At 36.8% G+C, this 14573-nt stretch overlaps 1 protein-coding gene across 3 annotated transcripts; it reads right to left on the bottom strand.

Annotated features, from left to right (window-relative positions):
- Window positions 1–687: 687 nt before the first annotated feature.
- On the bottom strand, window positions 688–13796 carry LOC120276683 (sister chromatid cohesion protein SCC2). 3 transcript variants are annotated; one of them, XM_039283354.1, is made up of 28 exons: window positions 13325–13796; window positions 13131–13240; window positions 11185–11321; window positions 11017–11113; window positions 10679–10929; window positions 9584–9682; window positions 9350–9461; window positions 8837–8933; window positions 8531–8717; window positions 7980–8411; window positions 7395–7915; window positions 7106–7313; window positions 6976–7026; window positions 6716–6874; window positions 6469–6636; window positions 6036–6335; window positions 5798–5950; window positions 4512–4681; window positions 3709–3817; window positions 3330–3491; window positions 3144–3248; window positions 2846–3079; window positions 2640–2773; window positions 2283–2549; window positions 1907–2198; window positions 1495–1587; window positions 1269–1394; window positions 688–1156 (listed from the first exon to the last, which is right to left on the bottom strand). In XM_039283354.1, exons 1-28 carry the CDS (start codon window positions 13564–13566, stop codon window positions 938–940), a joined length of 5235 nt encoding a protein of 1744 aa, XP_039139288.1. In that variant the 5' UTR covers window positions 13567–13796; the 3' UTR covers window positions 688–937. The 3 variants fall into 3 exon arrangements, with proteins under 3 accessions (XP_039139288.1, XP_039139287.1, XP_039139289.1); XM_039283353.1 differs by having other exon boundaries at window positions 9584–9720; window positions 10705–10929; XM_039283355.1 differs by lacking the exons at window positions 11017–11113; window positions 11185–11321; window positions 13131–13240; window positions 13325–13796 and having other exon boundaries at window positions 9584–9720; window positions 10679–10792.
- Window positions 13797–14573: the final 777 nt, after the last annotated feature.

Raw genomic sequence — 14573 nt, 5'->3', positions numbered from 1 at the left:
GAAGAGGCATACGATGAATACACAGATATCGATTCTGAAATTTTGTAGTTGAGAGGATAATTTTGTGGTTGAGAGGATATGGATTACGGTAGGCCTCCTAGCAGCTCAATAGTATTTTGGATGGCTTTGAAGAATAATTTGGATAGCTTGAAGAATGATGAAAAGAGCAACCGAGATTCATGTTTCACCTTGTTTTTTTTTTCATTTGATTGTACATTGGTTATAGAATTACTAGCATGGTGTGGCACATATTACTGGCGATCTTGCATTCTGGAATTACTCGCATGGTGCATATATTTTAAGTGCATTCTGGAATTACTCGCATGGTGCATATATTTTAAGTGCAACCTTTGATAATTGATTCTGGAATGATAATTGATTCTGGAACTTCTCGTATGGTGGCAAATTGATTCTGGAATTACCCGTGGCAAATAATTTAAGTGCAATATTATATCAATTTACAGGTATAATACAGCAATTTTGGAGCCTTCTGACTAAGTTTAAGTTCAAATTTTGATAAATGGAGAGAGTTCCAGAAGAGAAGCTGAAGATGATTGAAAAGAATAAAACTTCACACTTGATTCATAGACCAGAACCAAATGTAAACTAGTTATATAACCTGGCAACTGACTTCCCAGTTTATTATTTGCAAATATTAATAATAATAATACTTATAAAAAATAAAAATAAAAAGAAGAATGAATTTCATTGATTTGAAGAAGCAAAATCCGAATATAAAAGCTGCTGCAGCCCCTGACTATGTTGAGAGCAAAAGCTACAAAAACACTAAGAGCACTACCCTTTCTTAAGAGTACAAACTACAATGAGAGACATCTAAAACAGGTGAAGAAATGATTTTGAATTACCTCCCTATTCTCTCAAATTGGCCTAAAGGAAATCTTTCATAATGTACAGTTAGTAATGCTATTGGTCATACTTACAACCGTTGCCGGGTTACCCTCTTTTGACCGCTGAAGCTGAGCCTGCGAGCCCCGCCAGTCCAGTCTTCATCGTCCTCATCATCATCACCATCGTCAAACCTTTCTTGGGTACCCCTCCCACCTCGTGAGCTTCTTGGGGTCGGGCGCTTCCTCTTGATGTTTGCCGAGTAGGTAGTATAGTCCATAGTGTCCTCCCTCAGCGCTGTCTTGAATTCCTGCATAATTTTAGATGGACATTTTTTATTACCAAAGCAGAATGAGGAATGGGCTTCTGGGAGTGTTCAAAGAAGGATAATCAGAACATTGGCATCAATTTAAGTTTATTACCTGATATTTCTGAACCATCTCTTGGTAAGAGGTCGGCAAAGTAATTGAAATGTCACTCATGTTAAAGGGAATGTTTTGCCTGGAGATTGTCTCGCCAACCTTCGGATGTTCCTTTAAAGAGAAGGCCTAATTCACAAAATCAAACAAAAATCTTATTCATTAGTTATAAGCTCATGCTGTGAAGTTTGTGTATATATCACCAAAACCTTTCCCACAAAAAACACACCTGACATCGAGCATCGTTCAGACTGTAAACAATCTTCAAATGTCTTTTCAGCTTTAGTAGGAGTTGCAAAGCAATTGCATCATGAAAATCAGCCTAAAGAATCAAGAAGAGTTCAAAACAGCAGTGACAGTTACTAGCAATAGGAAGAAAACCATGACAGATTATATCATACAAAATGGTAAAATAAATTCCTCATAGTCAGTTTGACAAAAAGAACAAACAAGCTCTGCTTCATTTCGTTTTTTTTTTTTAAATCACTTGAAAGGGACAGCTGTATAGAAAGCCAAAATATTGGGAAATGAGGAAAGCTTTGTTTATAGATTTTCAATTTCTGCGTAATTTCAAGCCCATAAAGATGCAACAAAATGAACATGTGTGGTCTGAGGCTATTTATTTCAAAGAAACAACCTACCTGAGACTTCTGCAGATCTTCCTTAGAAATACCACAAGAATTATCTGATGTCGTCATTGTAGAATCAGATAGGGTCTGATCAGACACTTGATGAACTGAAAAGACATTGCCCATATGATTCTCATCCCAGGCCTTCAATGAATCCTGCTGCTGGGAGGAGCTGCTCCACATTTTTATACTGGACTCAATCGCCCCAGCTCTAAGTTGTACCACTCGATTTATGTCATAAATTAAGTAAAGGGGTTCATCGGGGCATGAAAATGGGAGGGAGGCCAGAATTTCTGTGCAGTATCTACAAAAAGAATGAGTGGTGTCAAACATAACTAAACATGGAAAATCAAAGGGTACAGACTTCAAAAGAATAATCATCACTTACACAAGAAAGGGAAGTGATGAATAAATCCAACTGGCAGATTCAAATTTCCGCACTATCGAGTGCATGAATTTGTTCCTTGAAACACGATTGGCTCGAATAAGCCTGTATATTCGAGATATGCCATGCCTGACAAAAGCTAGCCTGCTGCTATCAGATTTTCCTTTCACTTGTCCTGAGAAAACATTATGATCGCCTGCCATTGATTGAATAAATTTAAAAGACATCTGGAGACCATCTCCTAGACGGCTTTCAAAAAAAGCAGGATATCTACAAAAAAAAATTCCATTAGTTGACATTCATGCCCTAATTTCTAAACACAAGCTTTACCAAATCAGAGGTAGTTTGTATTCACCATACTTTTCATTCATGTTTATGAGCAGATGATGAGCCAACTTTGAGTTGCTCTCCAAGGGATCAGTTTCAAGTGCAACAAGGCATGGAACACATGTAATAGGATGGACCAGGCCTTGCCGCAAAACAATTTCAACAATCTGCAGTAGACAACCAAGAATTAAAGCATGATCAGATGATTAAAGCATAAACCCAAATTATTCGTTTTGCACCTTAAGAGCAAACTGTCGAACTTGATCGTTCACATCCAAGCATCGTTCCAATATGTTATTCCAATACAGCTGAATGATACCCCCACAGATATTAGTGTCTCCGGCACCTGCAGCCACAGGCACTTTATTGCTAATGTCTTCAGGATATTCAGTTGCAGCCTTGCTCACACCATCTTTACTGAGTTGGCTTTCCGCATCAACGAGGTATTCATACAGATTTTGCAGCGCTTGCATCTGCCAAGTAGGAAAAGTCAAGTGGCCGTGAAAATATTGGTAAAGAAATAAATTAAAATAATACCTTCACTCGAGTATCAGCCTCAGCAGACAGTGAAGCCTCTAATATTTTCCCAATATCTTTTTCCAACATGCACTCAGGCCTAGCAATCAAGATATGTCCTAATGCCTGCAGAAACAGAGATTAACTCGAGAATATGTAATCTTAAGAACAAGGAAACAAATTTTAAATAGAAAATATAAGAATCACCTGCAAAGCTCGAACTTTCAAGCCAAAATCCTCCATGAGTAGGTATCCTTTAAGCAAGGAGAGACTCTTCACTACATGAAGAGGTTCACGAATCCTTGCTAAAATTAGTTCATTACCATACCTAATGAGCAAGCCAAGGCAGAAAAGAGAACGCCCCAACAGCTGAAATTTGCATAAATCACACTACATGAGAAGGGTGATTTATATATAGCACTGCATACTTAGCAATATAATAAGCATCAAGAGTTTTCAAGAGCTTATAGCAGCACCTGTTGCACAATATATTATGTGCTACTATGCTGATGAAGAAGCATCGCAAACATAAGCATGATCTAAAATCAGAAAGAAAAAATTGTCTACATCCGAAAAAAGGTTATACCTGTCGATTATCTGAACTAGGTCCATGCAAATGTTTGAAAAATATCTGAATCAGGTAATCAATTAAGCTTGCACCTTTCCCAGCAATTTTACTAAGTGAACAAAGACACCTGGAAGAAAAAGAAATAGTTCTGATTGAATATAAAATTTATCTAGAAAAGCAGATAACATCATATAAACAAGTTAAAATGAACAATTCAAAATGTGTAGAGAACAATGAAGACAAGAATTCAACGAAGATCACCCAGACTCCCCAAAAATGTTTTTTTTAAGAGATGAAAAAAGGATGAAGGGTGAAGGTTGAGCTGATTCTGATAACTGAGAAATAAGAAAAATGAATCAACATTAACTATCAAATAACCATCCCAACTACATAAATGTGGAAATTATTTCACCATGAAAACTGCATTGCAGAGTTCTTGCTTCTTGGCATTTGTCTAATAAGGCAGATGAACACAGATTGCAAAATTAAAAATACCCATTAATCACAAGTACTTGCAACGGATAATTATAGGATTGACCAATCACCAGTTGTTAATACCTTAATAAAACTTGAATACATGAGCTCCAGCTAACAGCATATTTTGTTCACAAAATATTAAAGGGCATTCTAACAATAATTTTTTTTCAGAGGGCCAGCATAATTAAAAAGAAATGGCAATAATTCAAACAAAGACAATTTGAATGAAACACCATAGTGATTAGTGATGGAAATAGCTCATCAAAACAGGAGTATTAACTGGAAATTATAATAGTGGTGCTAATTATATAGCAATTTGAACTACAGTTTATTTTAGAACTTACTTGATACAGGAATGGACAACGGTCAGAAAAGAATGTCGTACAATCATGTGCTTTAGGTCTTGCTCGAGTTCCTCAATAACATTCTGAGGTGGTTTCCGGAGCAATGGAAGGACAGAATCAATTACAAAGATTATACTTTCAAGCAATTGAGCAATTGCTTTATTGTCAACCTACATAAGGAAGAAGGATCAACAATGTGATGATCACAGAGAAATCACTAAAACACAGCAAACAATCTATTTTAACAATTAGAACTGAATTATTTAGGCCAACATAAAATCATAATGGCATGATTTATGTAGCATCCATTAGATCACTAATGAATGCAAACAAAAGCATCTTAGAAGTAGTCGTGCATATATACATATCTCAGCACTAGTGTCTCGAGAACCTCTAATGTAAAATTACATGTCACTAAGAAGTCTTTTCTCCATTTTCTTCTCCACCAATGCCACTAGTCTTCAAGGCGGCCAAGGTAGAAAGAATACCTTAGCCTTTTACAACTTTGGAAGTTGAATATTGTCCTTGGTTGTCTAGCCATGTTCATACATAGGGAAATCTTCAATACATGCCATAAAGACTTTTGGAGGCGATTCCAGGGAAGAAATCAAACCAAGGCTAACAAAAATAATAATAAAACTAATAAAATGATAAAAAGGATCACAGGTATCTCACAGCTTTCCACAATTCGAAGGAGGTATAAATGCCTGGAAGGCGCCCATAAAATATGCCAAAATGAGATGACAAAAGCTATCTAGTGCAGAAATCCATAGCTTACTACCGTTTTCCAGATCTTATTTTTGAATGAGATGAAGCCAGATAACAATTCCTATTGTCCATAATTCCATCATCTTTAGCTTCAGTTTTCAATAGTTGGGAGGGTCCAGACTAAAATCTTTATAGACTGTCTCGTGGGCCACCAGTGTTTTGATGATCTAAAACCACAAATAGGCACACAGTCAAGAAACTCAAATCAGGGACTATAACTGTGAGGACTTTTGGCAGCCTAAGATGAAGGAAAATGTAGCCAGGCACCACCCTATTACAGCACTGTAAGCGGCTTCACACTAATCTATGTACATATACACACATATTTGATTATTGAATACATATACATATTTATTTCTATCAAATATCAAAATTGAAAATAATAATGAATTTAAATATGTATAGGAGTTGCCATATGTCCTGTAGATATATGAAGAACATTATAAAGAACATCAAGCTGATTACTTATAATTCAGGAACAACATAAGAAGTTTATATATGGAGTAAGCATCAAGAACCTGATTCTTAAGGTAAGGCTGCAATGTGACAACAAATTGGGATGGATCGGTTGCAGGGGCACACAGCATTGGATCCACAACACAGAAAGCATGCAAAGCTAGTACATAAGGGAGCGCACGGACCTCATCATCCTCATCACTTCCCTCCTCTACCTAATTTTTTACAAGATAATGGAAATCAGTACACCTGAAACATAATCGAACAAGAAAATAACAGAGTTGACTTTAAAATCTCAACCTGAAGAATTCTTTCTAATAGCCGTTTGCATATCAGCTCACAGCGCTTTCGGACAGTTGCCAGTGATACTGCATTGATCCCAGTAGCTTTGGCAGATTGTGGAAGAAAATCAAGCGCTAAGTTTCGCTTTATAATGGTAACAAGAAGGTGATGATTGGGCATCTTTCTCAACATATCTACAATCTGCTCAGTTTTCTTGGCGACTTCCATAGGGATACAGCTACCATCAGCAACAAACTGGGTCTGATTTCCAGAAGGTTCTTCAAACCAGAACTCATAAAATGTTTTGCAAACCAGGTCCTGCCACAATTTGTTCAAACATACCACAACAGTGAAATGAACAAATTTCAATTAATAGCTCTAATTGAATTCAATTGCTAATAACTAAAAAGATTTCTTGCATAAGAACTGGTTTCTTAACAAGCAAATTCACCTGTATGCTAGATTCTTCATCACTAACACGAGAAATGATCTCGATAAAAGCATTTGATGCTTCGGGAAAGGCAGGATTAGAAATACATAGGTCTCTAATAATTTTAATGGCACGCTTTCGGACACTGACGCCAGTATCTTTTATCCGTTCAGCAACCTTTTCAAAGTACTGCAAAAAAAGAATCACCACAATCTTGGTAAGACAACTAAGTCCAAAGAAGTCCATAAATTGCAAGAACATAACTCACTTTCAAACCAACATCTGGATGAGAGGCAATATGCCTGCCAACAAGTTCCAGAGCAGCTTCACGGACAGAGATAGCAGAGTCACAAAATCTTCCTTCAACAGCACATTGAACACGTTTATCACACAAAACCTCTGGATCAGCTTCAACTATAGAACTTACCTAATTTCAAAACAGATGTGACAAAAATTAGAAACATCAAGAATCTGACAAAATGGAATTGCTTGCAATATTAACAATCAAAAGTCCAACAAGATTCTCACTGCGCGTAGGGCTTTGGCCCGTAGTATAGGAGAGTTTTCCCTCAAACTTGCCTGGGAGAAGACATTTTAACTAACATCAGACACACTTCTCATATAAATGCATATAAGATAATGGATCAAAGATACTTACCAGGAGAAGAGAAAGGATCTTATCGAACCCTCTTGAGAAGGAATTGTTTTGCCCCAAAGCTAAACATATTTTTTTCGCCCAATCCCTTGACAATAACAAATCAGCCCCAGAATCCCGCAAGATAGCTTTGGATTTCAGTTTAGCAAGATAATAAATAATCCTTTCTTGCGATGGAGGCCCATCCTTGTACCACAAACAAAGATAGAACCTATACATGATACATGGTTAATGAGTTTATACATTTTCAACTAATAGAAACTAGATGTCAATTGCAATGAAATCAACAAACCAGCGAGTGAATAAATTTGCATCGTCTTGTGTAGTAGTTTCCTGTAAGTAGTTCAAAAGAATTTGTTGAATGACTTCTAAATGGGTAATGGAATCTGAAGCCCCTGAAGCTTTGCTAGCAATGACCCTTTTGTCAGAATCTTTGCTCTGTGATTTGCAATATGATTGTAGAACAAGAAGCTGCTTTTCACAAAGACAAATATGACAAGACCAATCACGAAGCAAAATTTCCTGCCCAGCAACTCCCATACAATCTGCATGGAAACATTTCTGGCAACTCTGGCAAGCAAGATTTGCACCTCTTCCACTCAGGCAAACAGAACACACATCTTTCATGTCACTAGGAACTTCACCATACTCATCATTTAGTTCTCGTAAAACCCAAAGTTTGTCCCTCTTGCAAGTGACCGCATCAATCTTGAGCCTTGCTGCAATTGTTCCCAAAAGGTCAATAGCTATTGTCCGAGCAGAGACGTCCTTTGACTTCAACCCAGCATTCTGAAGTAGCAAGACACAAAGAACCTGCACAAATCACACTATTAAAAAAAGGTAATAAGCGCATAATTTTCAGTTGTTATCAGATTACCTCAAGAATAGACGCAGATGCAGGATACTCAGGTAAGTTCAATGTTGTTAGTAGGTCCATCACAAGATTTTCCAAAATCACTTTTGCCTCAGATATATCTTGCGCTTTGGCATGGGTAAATCGCTGAAGTACACTCGTCCAGAAAAGGCAACACGCTTCAGTTGCACCTTCATGGCATTTAGTTGGGTAGCTTGCCTCAACTGAGCCATCTAAAATAGTATTCCAACTTGGCGTTGACTTCAGTGTTTCAGGAAAGTTTGCACTAGACTGAACCAGCTGGATCAATAAGGCAGTGACCATCTGGATTTGCTTTTGTTCCTCATCAGGAAGATGATAAGATCTGAGAGCACGCTTTGAAACTTGCAACTTCCATAGAAGCTGAAGTGTTTCATCAATCAAGAAGTTTCTGTGTTGTGTGTATGACGCAAATACCTGGATACAAATGCTGCATTCTTAAACACAACATATATAGATAAATAAATACATAAACATACACATGCGTATATTGAAACTAATGTATGGCCAGAACATAGATCAAAAAAGAATATTACCCCACATATCAAATTAATAGACTTCAACTGCAACAACTGTACATTATCTACCAAAAAGGTTGAAAAACTTGTTTTAACTAACTGCAAGATGCAACTATCTGTTAGCCGCTCCACTGACAGGAGATCCTTGAGAAACCCAAGAATTGAACATAGTTTCTGAATCACAGAAGAAACAGTCGCCGAAACCCTGGGATACATTAGAAACGATACAAGTTAAAGAGATCTGATGATAGCAAAGCAGAATTAAATCACTGAAAAGCCAATCATACAAAGTCATAAACAATCAAGTAATAGTGATATGCACACTTGTTCCCTGTGGACTTCCGAATATTAGCAGTCCTTGTATTCCTCCTTTTCTTCGTCACTGATCCATTATCAAGATCATCATCTTCATCCTCATCGCCTACAGAAATAGAAAAAGACAATCAATAATGACACAGAAGCTGGCTGGACGTTCTTTCTTCTAAAGTTTCCTAAAATGAGTGTTGTCTATGTTCATAAGTGGAAATCATGTTATCTGCATGAAATCATACAGTTGCTAATGAGCTTTCAGCATAGCATCAATCAAGGTCCTTAAAATTTCTGTCCTTAAAATTTCTCTAGTAGCTCATTTAGTTCACTACAAGGCCACACATGTTACAGAAAACAAATTAATTAGCAACTTGTTGACACTGAAGAATCATGACCTGTTCCTAGACATCTAGCAAAAAGTTCATTCTTCTAAAAACTAAAGGATACAAACCAGTTTAAAGTCGGTGCAAAAATGAAATGAGCCAAAACATTATCAGGTAAAATAACTCTTCAAAGTGATGCTCTTACCATCAACCAAACCATTTTCACATGGTTTGTGAAGGGCTCGAAATGCTGGATTACACGCAGCCATGCTTTCCATAATCTGATTCCTTGTAAGATCTAGTATACGTTCAATCACCTAATAGGTAGACAAGGAGAAAAAACAGCAATCTTAGCCTTAAATCTATTATATTATTTGACAAGACAGTTGGAAAACTATGAACATTAGGATGCTAAGAAGAATATATTGTTAACCCATACTTCTTCTTTATAAAGCTGCTTTGGCATATCTTGATGCGCCATAATAGCTAGAGCAGCATGAGTAGACTCCAATGCACAGAAAACCGCATCTGGATCAGGCTGGGAGACCGAGCATTCATCAGACAAAGGAAGCATTTCTGTTAAAGAATGTTGAACAAAGCATACATACATAAATTTTCAGCTATTGACATTTCACCCTAAATAAAAGAACATGAGAACACATAAAAATGAAGCCGCTGACCTTTTTTCTCGCAAAAAGTTACACACATTCTAAGCAGCATACAAAACTAGATTTGACAAGAACCCACAAACAGAAGGCAGGAACTAATGGTTTCCATTTTTGGCAAAAAAGAAATAAGTCAGAGAAAGCTGACAAAGTCCTGTCATGCCTGGTGTTAACAGTAATTTCCTCCATATGGAACACAAACACATGCTGACCTAAGCATAATATATTGATGCAAAGGCACACATTCCCCTTAAAAGAATTTTTTTAAAGATACTTTAATGCTCCAATAGCCACCTCCATTCCTAGGAATTCAATCATCACATGAAAACCTCCAAAATTAATTTATTAAATCCACATCATAATAGTTTTCAAGGACAACAAAAAGAGTCGAGATTCAAAACCCTAAGCATAAAATGATTTCAAAGAGCATGAAAATAATGCAATTACTCCATATTCAGAAAACCATATTATAAATATACAAAATCCTAACAAATGAAACAAAATTCAAACAAAAATGTAAGTGGCAATGAGCAAGAATTTGGAGCCCTTGACAAAAAAGGATTGCATTAGATATGTCAAACAGTGAACAAGAAATAACCAATTAAAGACATAAGGACTGCAAAAGATCAACAATTAGAATAAATAACACAGAAAATGAGTAGTGGTAGAAGAAGCAGGCAATAATAACACTACTTTTCCTATATTTTTCTAATAAACAAAGCTAGCTAGTAGCTAGTAGCTAGTATATATAGGTTTCCCTTCATCACTGAAGATTAATACAAACCAAAGAAAGAATCACTTATCAGCATAAAAGAATGCAACACTCCAAAAACAAATCCAGCTGATTTATAGTGAGTATTGAAACTTACATATTCATTTCCATCAAAGGACCAACCTTGGCAGTGTCGAATTTGATGATCCAGAACATTTATGAGTCTTACTAAGGTATCAAGAGGAATGAGCTGCAAAACCTTCTTTGCACGAATCGACGTTAGTTCATTCACAAGTCGCTTCACATCAGCCAAAGAAAGCACTGACACCTCTGCTCCATTTACATCATCAGTGACTTCTGCGCTCCCACAGAAATCCTCAACCATCTCACAAAAGCTAGAAATGCGCCCTACCAATACAGAAATGCAAATTTACTTTTAACAAAAATAAATAGCAAAATACACGCAACAGAGACCACAGAGGAATATACTCTTACCTTGATGATCAGAGAGATCATATCCTGCTGACTGAAGTGTAGAATCGACATCTTTCTTCTTAAGTTTTGGTTTTCTTGCAGCAGAACTAGTTGGGTCCTGCAAAACCAATAACACAAGGCTTAGAAGAAAATCCAACTGAATAGCAGGTGTAACAAAAGTAGACTTACATGAACAACATTCTTCTCAAGATGCTCAGAGAGCAAGCTTTTATGTTGTCTTTGTGGTTGACCAATAATGGGGGCATTTTGCTCAAAGAACTTTATTTCATCCGTTGGATCATGAAATCTATCCTCACGAACAAAACCTGAGACACTTGGAGAACACAATAGTACATTAGTTGTTAGGTAAAACTTGGATGCTATTGGAGACCAAAAGAAACAGCATATAAAAAATAAGAATAAGATGAAGAGATACAGCAGTCACATGCAATTCAACTATTCAAGCCAGGAATATTAATAAGACATTGTTCTTACTGAAGTAAAAAAAGTGAAGTTTCAAAACCACCAAGACATATAACATCGAATAGCTCATCGATAGGAAATTAGAGTAATAGATATACCATCATCCACCTAACAGTTGATTACACTAAGATGGAGGAAACATAAATACAGAATGAACAAATCACTAGATTGACGGATTTTAAGTTGTATATGATTGAAAATGCTATTTCACCAAGCCTCTCTTCAAGATAGTGCAATTGCATAAGGCCGGCAGTAGCAACGAAACTGGGAAAGATCAACTTTCAGAAACAAGCTGCAATAAGTCATGGTCCCTACCCATACAAGAGATTTTGACCAACTTCAACGATATTTCTGCTATCTTATGATCAATAATTAGTGTTCATCTAAGTCCAAGCATCCAATTCTAGAATAGGAAGCCTTTGTTCATATTAAGACTCAAACACCAAGCAACCACTCAAAATCCTCACAAGACAGCCAGCCATTTATGGATCTTATTTCTCTGTGGCAGAAATAAATCTAGGTTGTTCTACCATAAAAATTTGGTCAGTCTTAATATGTGCAACTCTTCGAGAATGCTTGGTTCCCCAAAAACAATTACAACAATTCTCATTCCAAGTTTTTGTACGACCAAATTGTAAATAAGGTTCACCTCATCTCAACCTATGATAATCGCTCCAATGTTATGCAATAAAAGATATAAAACATCATGAACATCCAGTTGCATACAACGCAAAGCCATCAACTTTTAGAAGTTGAAGCTACTAACTCATGGAAACAAATTTCAAATACATGTTTCTAGAAAGACAATCTTTAGAATAGGTGCTGTTATCAAAAGTCATGCACGTATGTATATCACAAGGCTTCATTGACAAGGAAACTTATATTCCAGAATTATTACTTAGAGGAGATTCAATATTCAGTTCTAGCTTTTCAATGGCCATCAACAAAACTAAAAGTAATACAAAGTGATCAAGAATTTCCAACAAATTTTATCACTGAGCATAAATTCTTCCTGTAAGAGCATATATGAAAATGGAAACAAAAAGGGTTAGGATGCTTTAGACTTATACTAGTTTGAATACAGGCTCCATTCCACACACAAATTCAACGATGAATCAGTCAATTTGAAAATACATATGACTAAAATGTAATATTTCTTTCGTAAAGTAGTTAACCACTTCCAGAATAATGTCAAGTCAACTTGCAGAAGCGATCAAATAGTTATACTCCTTTAGCCTACTATAGCCCACCAGGATACTAAAACAAGCTCAAAGTTGATGTACGACAAAATAATCCAGGTGTAAGGAGCAGCGAAATCAAAAGTTTACATTCTAATACATAAATAAAAGTGATGCAATTATTGTAAAGCGACAAAAAGATACGGTCTACCTTAGTGTATAACTCTTCACTTCACATTCTAACATCATGATTAAGAACACTAGCGACACGATAAACTAACGACAAAATATATTCGCTTAGCTTGATGTATAACTTTAATTCACATTTAAACTAAGAAAACAAAAAGCTACTAAAGTTACAGTAAGACGACAACAAAATTAAGGCCTCAACTTTGCTGATAACTCTGATTCACATTCTAAACTGGGAAAATAAAAACTACTAAAGTTGGCGGGAGGCAACAAGAAATCTTTTACCTGGACCTTGACACTGAAAAGCATCAGGGTTGTACTTGAGAACTTCATAATACAACCTGGAATAGTTCCCCGAGCTCTCAAGAACACCTCTTGCATCTTCTTTCAGATTTCTACACCAAAAAAACAATAGCATTGCACCACTAGAACCATAATTAAACCCTAACCTCAAAAGCAAAACATAGCAGATAACTCACAGATAAGATACATCACAGCCCCTGAGAAGCCCCTCAATCACGCTTGCATGATCAAGGACATCAGGGCGATCAACAACCGGATGTCCATGGCGAGCAGGCTCATCAGAAAGCTGGAGCACGCGATCTTCATCCCCACAGCAAACAGGAAGAGACGGAAGAGGCAGCGAGGGCAAGATCTCGGAGTCACTGGCGTTGGTGATCCGGCAGTGCTTCTCGTACCCGAGTCCCTGTCGGAATTCCATCGGATCACGAGATCATCTCCGGCGAATCCGAGCTTCAAATCGATAAACCAACTAGGGTTTGGGGCAGCGCCGAAACCCTAAAATTTGGAGAAGATACAGCAAGAGAGTGATGCAATCAAGGCATAGATTAGGGATTTCGTCCGCACGGCGAGGGAGAGACGGCGAGAGGCGGAGAAGGAGGAGGAGGAGAAGGCGGAGGAGGAGCTGCGCTGGTTCTCGATTCGAAGGGGAAATTCGAAAACCCGATGTCTTCTCAAGCTACCGTTTTATTCGATTGGGAAGGTCTAGTGATTTTACTTTTATGCCCTTATACAGTATAGTATACCGTATGTGCTCTTGTATGTATTTTCGTATGATGTATATATTGTTGTATGTATTTCCATGGTGAATCTGAACCGTTGATTTATTATTACAATGTTAAATCTTGCTTATCCGACCGATAACTGTTCTTTGGAATGTATACAATGTTTTTTTTTAGTATATTTTTATAATATTCTTATTTATATACATATTTTTGTTAGTAAAATTTTAAACTAAATTTTTATGAAAATACATATTTAACTTTGGCTGTCTTTGTTATGTTGTTTTATACAAGCAATTTTACTTTTTTGCCCTCCGATAATGTATATACTGTTGTATGTTTTTATGTTGTGAAATGATGTATTGTATGCATCCCTTGCTAAATTTCAACTTTTGATTTAATCTCAGTACCTAGGTTTGTCAATTTACTACGAACCTAACAGGAAGCTAATTCTTCACCTTGATTAAGGTCAGGATCGAGGATAAATTTAGTAGTATAGGACGGGGGGTGAGCAAGGATATGATTCCTTGTTGAGACGGGAGCTGGAGAATACTCTTGTTGTCTCGTTTTTCTACTCAAAGTACAGCTCGCATATGAAAGAAGGGCTGGTGAATGAAGGACAACGTGTATGATGAGATGGAGGAGTTTGTTACATATTCAACAATTATTAGACAGGGAAAAGGAATAAAAGGAAAAGAAAGAGAAT

This window comes from Dioscorea cayenensis, chromosome 15, assembly GCF_009730915.1.
Source record: "Dioscorea cayenensis subsp. rotundata cultivar TDr96_F1 chromosome 15, TDr96_F1_v2_PseudoChromosome.rev07_lg8_w22 25.fasta, whole genome shotgun sequence".
Classification (NCBI taxonomy): domain Eukaryota; kingdom Viridiplantae; phylum Streptophyta; class Magnoliopsida; order Dioscoreales; family Dioscoreaceae; genus Dioscorea; species Dioscorea cayenensis.
This window is presented reverse-complemented; position numbering and strand designations above follow the sequence as displayed.

Excerpts from the sequence above, each read along its gene's own strand:
- LOC120276683 (XM_039283353.1), bottom strand. The coding sequence starts at position 13,566 with ATGGAATTCCGACAGGGACTCGGGTACGAGAAGCACTGCCGGATCACC. Across the intron at positions 10,930-11,016 it reads TGATCTCTCTGATCATCAAG|GGCGCATTTCTAGCTTTTGT; the intron begins GTAAGAGTATAT and ends CTGTATTGGTAG. Across the intron at positions 2,550-2,639 it reads CTCATAAACATGAATGAAAA|ATATCCTGCTTTTTTTGAAA; the intron begins GTATGGTGAATA and ends TTTTTTTTGTAG.